We start from the raw sequence: 9,879 nt of genomic DNA, 5'->3' as shown, positions 1-9,879 counted from the left end.
CGTTAACCTTTTAGCAGTACTAAGTTCTTTATCAGAATTCGATCTTCTGCAGTGAAAACCATTTTGATACAGAGACTGTTTACAAACTGCTTCTGTGTGTGTCCCATAGCAACAATTTATTTTCACAAGGTAGTGTGGTGGGAAATATTTATAACATTTTTTATCAACTTCACTCAGGACATGAAGCACCCACAATTAAAAACACTTTGGTGTGCTTTTTTTTTTTCGGTTCATAGTGTAGACTAGTTTCCTAATGGTTTCACATATATGTTATGGAATAATGAGAATAGTTTTATAAGATTCCTCTCTCAATGTTTAATTTCATCTAGGAAACTAGTGGCAAAATATTTTTGCAGATGTACCTATACTGATCCATTGGCAAATTACCATGAACAGTACATGAGTGCATCCTGTATTCAGGGTTTACTGGTCTCATCACAGGAAAGGCCTTATAGAGACCTACGGTAATAAGACACCACTAGATAATATACTCGGCAGAAAAAACACAATGCAGTGTCATTCTGTGGGATTAAAAAATATATATATTAAGCCAAACTGAAAGCGCAACTGAAAGGCAAACTGGATAATTAATCAAACAGAATATTGAAATGATAGGGCTACTTATACTAACACAAAGGGCTCCTTTTACGAAGCCGCGTTAGCAGTTTTAGTGGACACAGCTTTTTAGCTAACACCGCGCTATGCGGCTAGAACTAACGCCGCGCTCAATGCTGGCGTTAGCGTCTAGCACGGCTGGCAGTTTAGCGCGCACTATTACATGCGTTAAACCGCTAACGTGGCTTCGTAAAAAGAGCCCACAGTTACTATAAATAAAGAAAGCTTTAGTCTGCCCAGGCTAATAGGGAAAACATAAGGCAGCTGAAACAGTTCAACTCAGCATTTATTTTCACTTATAGATTATGGAAATCATGTATAATCACAAACTGCAGAAGCTCCTCTGGTTTGGCAGTAGCCTAAAGAATCAGTCAGCTATTTAGCACTGGTGTTGTATTAGCAGTAAAAGGTCAACATGTTAGTTAACTCTCAACCAATATTCGTTCAAATATTTTAAAGGTATAAAGTTTTGTAATATAAATTAATTGCCGTTACAAAAAGGCAACTATATCAGCTAGTAGGATACAAAAAACAAATCTGTAACCTCTATAAATACAACATAATGTATTAGAATACTGAAATAATACAGATCACTTGATAATGTGTCCAAATATATAACCTAAGACACCTGCGGCACCTTTCACAGCAAGAAAAGGACATTAATAAACGCCAGCAAGAACTACTAAATGATATTTTACCAAGTCTGGAATTGAAAGTATAAAATATACAGTGATATGAGAAAAGGCAGCAAGTTGTCTAAGGACTGGTAGACAAACAAGGAAGCTTGTTGACAGTTGTAAAGCATTAGGCGTCAGACAGAAGCTTGTCAAAAACAGCTGTTGTTGGATACTGATTGATAGTGTTTTTGTTCTGACTGCTGTAACACTGCAGACAGCAATAGGTCTCAGAAGAGACCCAAAGCAGGCATATATACAAACATGAAAAGCACCCAAGAAAGTTATTTAACAGATGGCTAAGCAACACTAAACCACAGTCTCTTAAAAAAAATAAGATAATATTCCACGTGTAATGAACTTGCATGGAAAATAATTCCTAATAATTAGATTCTCTCATCTAGATGAGGAACCTATAGAACTAAAAACAGCCTTTAGATATCTGTAATACCCATAAAAACCATGTGCCGTTTAGTTTATATTTATTTAAAAGTTCAGGAAAAACTTCACATTAAAAAAATCTATTGTGTTGTTATGAACCTTTTTTTTAAATACCTTCCTTAAAATGTAAAAGTGTTGAAATATTAAAATGGTAAAGGATATACTAAAATGTATTGATAATATACTACAATCTTATTAGTATGATGATTTAGAAGATCCCTTATTTAAAATGTTATCATTAGAAGTCATGCCATTATACAGCATGCATCCAAAATTATACTTAAATTTGCTGCTTTTTCACATTTTATAAAATTGGCATTTCACCATAGAAATCAATACTTTCAAATATATAGTGTGTATGTATACATATTCACCACTCATGTGTATTCTAAGATGGCAGACATTTTTGTTTGCAAAATATTCTTTGTATTAAAAATCCCTAACCAAACTAATCTAGCCAATACAGCTTCACACATTTGATTAATAGATTAAATTAATGGTTGTGTCTGTTGAAGTGAAAGCACTTTAGCAGTAATTAATCCTGGTTGAGCCAGGAGTGCTTTCTGCCTCTGGCAAACATCAAACTTGCTATGGGACAAGATCAGCTTCCCTACAGAAAAGGTGCAAAAGCACCAGAGTGTTTTTCTTACGTTTTCCCCGCTTTAAAAACAAATGCTATTACTGCGACAGGAATTAGGCACTAAGAAAATGGTTAGTTTACCTGCTACCTTCGGATTCACCAAATTCTTGTCACACTCCAAATAACTGGGGCTACGTGAAGTGGTTCATAATTGGAAGATTGAGACAAGAGAAAACAAAAGCCGCAAGCTGATCAGACACTTTCTGTGAGCCTAGCAAATGGAACAGAAACACTGGGTTTTTTTTTTTTTCTGAAATAGAACTATTTTAGGACACAGGGCCATACTCCAGTGATTCCTCACCTTTACTAAAGAAAGGACATTTCTACTATGTGCGGCAATTTTGAGTTTTGAGCTGGTAAAGATGTACTATTGTCTGTATGCAATATAATGAGGCACAACTTCTATTCAACTTTAATACTAGTGTTCTTTGAAAACATATTTTCTAGATAATCCATTTTGGGGAGAAGGGTAGAGCACAGAGTATAGTGTACCAAATGGTGTTCATTCTTTATCTAAATATTTAGTCATGATATGATATAATCCTATAAGCAAACTAAATTGTTTCAGAATTTCACTTTCACATAGAGGAAATTTCAATAAAAATACAGAAAAGTAACAATATACAATTAATCTGATCAGTGGTAGACAAAGAACAACTCCCTATTTCAGAAGTGTAAACTTAGCTTTAATGCAAATGATCATGTACTTGATTTGGAAACAATCTTTTCGAAATCTGACCATTTGAATTAAATTGAATAGATGAAGCTGCTTAGCAGCCTGTGCAGATGTGAACGAAACACTGAGAACTGGTGTTCCTCCCTGTCCTCTTCACAGTCTCATTGGTTCAAGGTCTTTTTCTTCCAGCAAACTTATCAGCATTGTGAAGCTGTCTTTTACTGCTTCCATATCATCCAAGGAACTGGGCTGAAGAATCCAACGCTTTCCACGTGCCAGTGGTTCGAGTTCAAAATATTTTTTGATCTGAAAGGAAAGAATATAAGCATGTAAGATAGTAATCTGATCCCTTTTACACATGCACATTTTTTGGATTGGGAGGTTTCAGGCAAGAAGAATGTCTGTAACTACCATTTTTAAATGAACCCAACGATCATCATTGTTTTGCATATTGGCGAGACAGATGACCAGCTTGTATGCTGTCAGGTTTGATGAATATATGTAATAATTTAAGACAGGCTATAAACACTGAGGCAAATCATTAGATATCTAAAGTCTAGGTGTCACAAAAATAATTTACATGCAACAGTCAGGTCTAAATATTGGCTCTGTTTATTTATCAATTATATATTTTGGGGAAGCAGCTTCCCATACAACTAACTTGATCAGTTTCCCTACTGTTCTTGCATCAGAGGTATAGAAAACTGAAAACAAAGTAAAACTATTAAAAGTAAAATAAAATGTTGCTTTGCTTTCAAGGTACAAATGATAAAAGACATTCGGGCATGTAATTCAGACCAAGGGAGGCGGGCTGGCTAACTCTTGGTTCAGTGGTGATGGCAGATATTCAATGCCTGGCTGTTTCCTGTATTTTTGGGCTGGTGTAAACTTAAGTCAATATTCAGAATTGGCTGGTTAAGTTTATAGTGGCTAAAGACAAGACTGATTTGGCTACTAAAATTGGCTAGTAATCCCTAAAAATTGCCAGTTAACTTTTAGCCGCAGCAATATTCTGTGGAGTTAGCTAATTATCTCATGCCAATATTCAGATTTAGCCAGTTAAGTGCTATTTAACCAATCAACACCATATCTGGCCAGTTAAATAGCGCTGAATATTGGCCAGCTAGTGAATATGTCAAATTATGTTCAACATAAACCTGAAAATAAAAGCATATTAGACTAGCCCCCAAGGCTCAGGCCATAGCACTGACACACAGATCTGAATTTGGATATTCCATCAGTTGGGGACAGTTGGGGTTAGGAATGTGATGCAAATGATGCACTCTGACCTAGAGAGGAAAGGAAGACAGCTACCCCTACTGGCTAATGAGTGGTGCTAAGGGTGTGTGGCAGCCCAAAAGGACTACTTTGAAGGAGATTAGTATAAGATTGTTGTATCTGAATACGAGTATTTTTTTATGAATAAAGGTCCGATACTTTTTGAACAGCCCTCGTATTAGTGATCTAATTGAACACATTTGTCAGTTTGAAGAAGTATTTTTTTTTTTTTTTAAATAAGCACTGAGATTTGTGGGCGGAAAGAAAGTGTTTCAACCGGGGTGATACCCCAAATCTTTGTGGTATAGTTTAGTAGAACTACAGTAGAACAGAGTTGGATGGGTTAAGAATAGGATTGTTAGGGGCTATTGTTGTGTTCATTCCCTTAACAATGATGGTTATTTGAGCTATGGATGGAATATTGAAAAAGGAAAGGGAGCTAACTGGCAATAAGGTTTGGGAAGAGTGTTCCAAGCCCTTTGTAGGGGTAACCAAAGGAAAAGTGCGACTTAGCTCAGATATTTTAGTACAGAAATGGTCAGCTAAATCCAGGGCTATAGGAAGGAAGGACACGACATAGTCAATGATTTCAGGATGGAATAAAGACTGGCAGTATCTGGCACTTTGGTTATCTTAGTAGTATAAGCAGCATGGACAAGAAGGTTAGGAGTTTGAATGAGGCAGTAGGAGAGGACCACTCTGAGTGAAGTCTTGGCAGGGGCAATGGCACCTCTCCTCCCACCCACCTCTTCAAAATCTTTGGTGGAAGGGAGCAACATCTCCTAGCTGCTGCTTGCGCCGACCTCAGCTCTCCTTCTAATGTCGCTTTCTGGCTGTGAGACCAGGAAGCGATGTCAGAGGGAGATCTGGGAGATCAGCTGGGAGATGTTGCTCCCTTCCACCAAATATTTTGAACAGGTACACGGTGGGTGGGGGAGAGGAGGGAGCATGCAATGGAGAAGAGCTACAGGTATGCTCGGGGAAGAGCTACGTGGGGGAATGTACAGCGCCACTACCCTGGGCATCTCCTTCCCTTGCAACGCCACTGCCCAGAGGACTAGGATGGGCTGTGCAAAACACTTCACATAAAAATGGTATAAGATGAAAACGTTTGTAGGATGTGAAAGAATGGCATCATAGTGGAAACTGAGGGGTGCACACTTAGGGTAAGCACGGAGTGCACAAAGGAGCAGTACCTGCTCCTTAGGCATGTGTCACTTGGGAGTTTGAGATCGCATACTGGAATTCTCTCCCTAATCATTTAAGGGAAGAAACCAATATAGAAAAATTTAAAGGTAAACTGAAGAGTTTTCTCTTTAAAGATGCCTTTATAAATTAATCATTTTGTCTTTGAATCGATATCATTTTTTCTTTCCAAACTTTTATTGAAGTAAATTTAAATTTAAATTTAAAAGAAAAAGAAGAAAAAAAAAAAAAAGGGGTTTTATATTTTTTATTTCTTTCCCCCTTTCCTTATGTGCTCTCCTTATTTGTCTCTTTATCTTTTAAATATATTGTAATTCTTTCCCATCTCCTCCCTTATGTTTCTTGTCTTATCAAATTTGTTAATAATTTTGTCAGTCTTATTTATTGTATTATTCCCCTTACATTGTAATTTTATCAATATGTTAATCGCTTAGAATTTGGATTAAGCGATAAATCAAATCATTATTAAACTTGAAACTTGATACTGCTGCAAAATTGTTTTCTAGAGTCAGTGAGGAATAAGAGGAATACCATAGATACTCAAATATAAACTGCTTTTATTCAGGCCAGTGTCCACCCATCCCCCTTCTGAGCCTGCCATAAGACTTGGTGGTCCAGCAGTGGGACGGAACAGGGGGGAACCGTCCTGCCTCCTGTCCTGGCCGACTGTGACGTTTACCTCTCTCCTGCCTCCCCTGCATACTTTTTAATTCCCTGGTGGTCCAGCGGTGGGCCAGGACAGGAGGGATCGTCCCAGCTCCTGTCCCGGCCAACTAAGACAATGTTTACCTCCCTTCCGCCCCCCCGTGTACCTTTCAGTTTCCTGGTGGTCCAGCAGTGAACCGAGGCAGGAGTGATCTTTCTACACTCCTGCTCTGAGCAGATCTGTTCCCTGAATGGCTGACGTGAGTTCTTGTGGCAACTGTGAGAACTCACGTCAGTCATTCAGGGAGTGGATCTGCAATAAAACTGAATAAATGTGGGTGTTTCTCTTAGCCCTTATTTGAAATCTATGTTTGTATCACTCTTACACACCTAAAACACAGTAACATACATAACACATGATAGCTCACAGTCTGCTTGGCTGTTCCTCCTACTTAGGTATAACTAAGGATATCTCTCAGCTAGACTATAAGCAAAATTTCACTCCTTATCCAAATCAGCTTCATTGTCTTCTTCATTTGATCCCATGCAGCAGTGAAGATACGAGTTCACAAAATTAAAGCAACATTCGTGCCTCCATCTGCTTTGTCTCCTAATTGATCTCTTTACTCTGTTCTAACTTCTATATTTGTTCCAAGTATTCTTAAAGATTGCCCCCTCTAACTGTAACTCCCACTCTGGCATCCTGGTTTGTTTGTTTTTTGTTTAAATTGTAAGCTCATTTGAGCAGGGACTCTCCTTTGTGACTCTATACAGTGCTGTGTATGTCTTGGTAACACTCTATAAATAATTAATAGTAGGTATTGGTTTCTACTACCTTTGCTGGTAGGTTGATTTCAGTAGTAAGTGGAGATTCTCCCTCCCCTCAAGAAATGGAGGAAATGTTTAGAAAAAAGGTATAATCTTGTTCTAAATAAAAGTGAATAAGTTCTCTGGATAAAATGAAAAAGAATACTAAGGAAAAAAAAGAGAAGGAGAAATAAGTAAATGAAGTTTGAATTTAAGGATTATAGGTATAACTACTCCTTTAACTGAGACTCCACGATTCAGTCCCCTTTGATACCTGGTTCTTCAAAAATACTGTTTTTACAACTATTTGCCATGTCAACCAGTTTTATGCTGTGTGGATATCAAATTATAATTATAAGCTAATATTGCTATTGTTAACATACCAGAAGATATCTATTGCCCAAACAAAGTTTAGTTTGTACATTTTTTTGTCTAAGAATATTTTTGTAAGAAATATTAGCTTTCCACATGATTACCAAAAGAGCCACAAATATGCAAGAAACAGTCTGATGCCTAAGTATGTGACTGGCTGGGACATGTTGAAGACAAGTAAGAAACTATTCTTTTCTAAAGTAACTTAATTAAAAATTAGAGGATTGTGATATCTACGTGAGCCAATGTAAACATGATTCTTGCAATGAAGTCATGTGACAAGAAATTCTCGACATGCACTAGTAAAATGTCAATATTGTAAATCAAAGTACTTTACTCATATAGTCACAATCTTGTAGCTTTTTTTTTTGCAGTTTACCACAAATAGACTGTTAATAGTCTACTAGGTTTCAATTGTAACAACAGTTTTAGTTGTAAAATTAGCCAATATCTAAAAAGGAGAGAGGAGCATGATGAAAATCTCAAACTGTCACAATTAACAATGCTATCGTTATCTTTAAGTCAGCGTAAATACACTTTTAAGACCATCTTATGTCTACATTGGTTGGCTTTATACGCTTGACATATGATGCAAGTGAAAACAAAACCATTAACTCGGTGCACTCATTGGCAGGACTGGAATAATGGTAGATGGATCCCATACGCATCATAGAACCGGGAGATGAAAGAATGCAAACAGTCAATGGCCAGTTTGCGTTCTAGCAGCTGTAGCCTTTGTATTCTAAATATGGGAAGAAAGGAAGAGGAAGCTATACAACATCATAATGCAACACAAGCTTTCAATGCAGTCACTTGATAAAGAAACCTTGCTGGTGTTAAGCTGACAAATATGGCTGAGTAACTTGAAACTCTCAGACTTCTGAGCTACTAATGTCTGGCACACATTGCCTACTGGTAACACACTGCTGTCTGCTCAATTGACAAGTTTGCATTATATGGTGTTACTTACTCAGAATGCTTCCAGTTGAGATGTGGACTTAAAATAGCTAGTAAATAAAAGTTGCCTTTGAAAAATAATTGAACTGGTTTCACCCTTGATAAACTATAGTTTTCTGATTTTTTTATGGGAAAAAATGAAGACACATTTTACTAGGCTGAAAAGGTTTTAATATGAAGGGAAGACAAAAAAAAGCATAATTTGTCTGCTAAACTAATTCATCATGGACAAATAAAATTAGCTGTGTGTTTCAAGTCAATGTGATTTATAATTTAATTGAACTGCACAATAAACACCTAGAAAGTTATAAAACAGGATACAAGAAAGTGGAAACTTGAAATGACTTTTAATGCTTTTCACATGAAAAATATCTTGTGCAAAAATGGAGTTAAATTGCTTACTATGCCCTTCAGAAACTTCTGATGCATGCACATATTATAGTGTGTATCACCCAGAGTGCGATAGCACCAGCAGGGCAATAGCCAGTGGCAGACAGTGTGAAAGCACTAATGCTGGAATTAATTAGTGATTGTCAATTTGTGCCTTAACCAACCGTGCATTGCTACACAGTAGTTGGACTACAGATCAGAGTCATGTATTAAGTCTGTTGGAACAGATCTTGATGAATTAAAAAAAAAAAAAAACCCCACAAATTGTTGACTGGCTTAGAAAGGTACGATAAAGACATTAACCTTCACAAGTTTTAAACTGTGCAATAAAATGTGGTCACCTTTCCTGAAAGCAAATAATTGGTGAATATAGAAATTTCAGTGAGCTTGCCCCACTTTTGCCCCTTTCAAGAACATGGAAAACTTGCCCTGATATATTAACTAAATGCAAAGATCATCTCCACATATAACCTTCTAGTTATTGAGAGAATACTAATTCTCAGATCTCATTGCAGGCAGGCTCTTAATATTACACTGTTTGTTTACAAGATAAACATATTGTGAAAGTTGTTTTTTTTTTCACATTGCTTACCTGCTGTGCAGTACCTACTGTAGAGTATATTACAAGGAGTTTTCTTTCCATTTTAACAGTCAAAATGTTGTGTTTTTTTTTTTTTTTTTTTTTTTTTTGTAATTGTTTATTTAAAGTGAAGCACAGCACAAAAAAAGACCAGATACAACAAACAGGCCACAATTCAACACTCCACAAATAGAATAACAGTATAGGGCCATAGTTCAACATTGGAAACAACCGGTGGCCCCTACCCTGCAGCACATGTGGGATCGTTTAGGGGGGGAGGGGGTTGTCACCAATATTGTCTGACTGCTCTGTTAGCTAGTCAAAATGTTTTAAGACAATTAAACATGTAATATTATGATTACCACTAGATACATTAATCCAAAATCACCAGATGCCTTGATGTAGGATAACATACATATTATATCTGGAATTGATACTGGATTATAACACATGTTCCTTCTCAAATAGAGCAGCTGAATGAGTTGTGAACATTTTGCTGTTCTCCAAAGCTATAATATTGCATGCTTAGGATAGGCAGTATGGGATGGGGGTCAGGTTTCTTTTTATGCAGCAGCTGTGGGGACTGCCTGGCTAAAAT

The 9,879-nt window shown here is 36.9% G+C and overlaps 1 protein-coding gene across 5 annotated transcripts in view; it reads right to left on the bottom strand.

Annotated features, from left to right (window-relative positions):
- Nucleotides 1–882: 882 nt before the first annotated feature.
- ARL15 (ADP ribosylation factor like GTPase 15) overlaps nt 883–9,879 on the bottom strand; it is a 631,237-nt gene continuing 622,240 nt past the window's right edge. For 4 of the 5 annotated variants that reach the window (XR_004538155.1, XR_004538156.1, XR_004538154.1 and 1 more), the window contains one exon: nt 3,232–3,352. Coding sequence is in view for 1 of the 5 variants with exons in the window: in XM_033931425.1 (XP_033787316.1) it covers nt 3,200–3,352 (153 nt within the window). In the remaining 4 variants the exon portion in view is untranslated. Of the gene's footprint in view, nt 3,353–9,879 lie in introns of all 5 variants that reach the window. The other variant, XM_033931425.1, reaches the window with a different exon arrangement.

Source organism: Geotrypetes seraphini, chromosome 1 (genome assembly GCF_902459505.1).
Source record: "Geotrypetes seraphini chromosome 1, aGeoSer1.1, whole genome shotgun sequence".
In the NCBI taxonomy this organism is placed as follows: Eukaryota; Metazoa; Chordata; class Amphibia; order Gymnophiona; family Dermophiidae; genus Geotrypetes; species Geotrypetes seraphini.
This window is presented reverse-complemented; position numbering and strand designations above follow the sequence as displayed.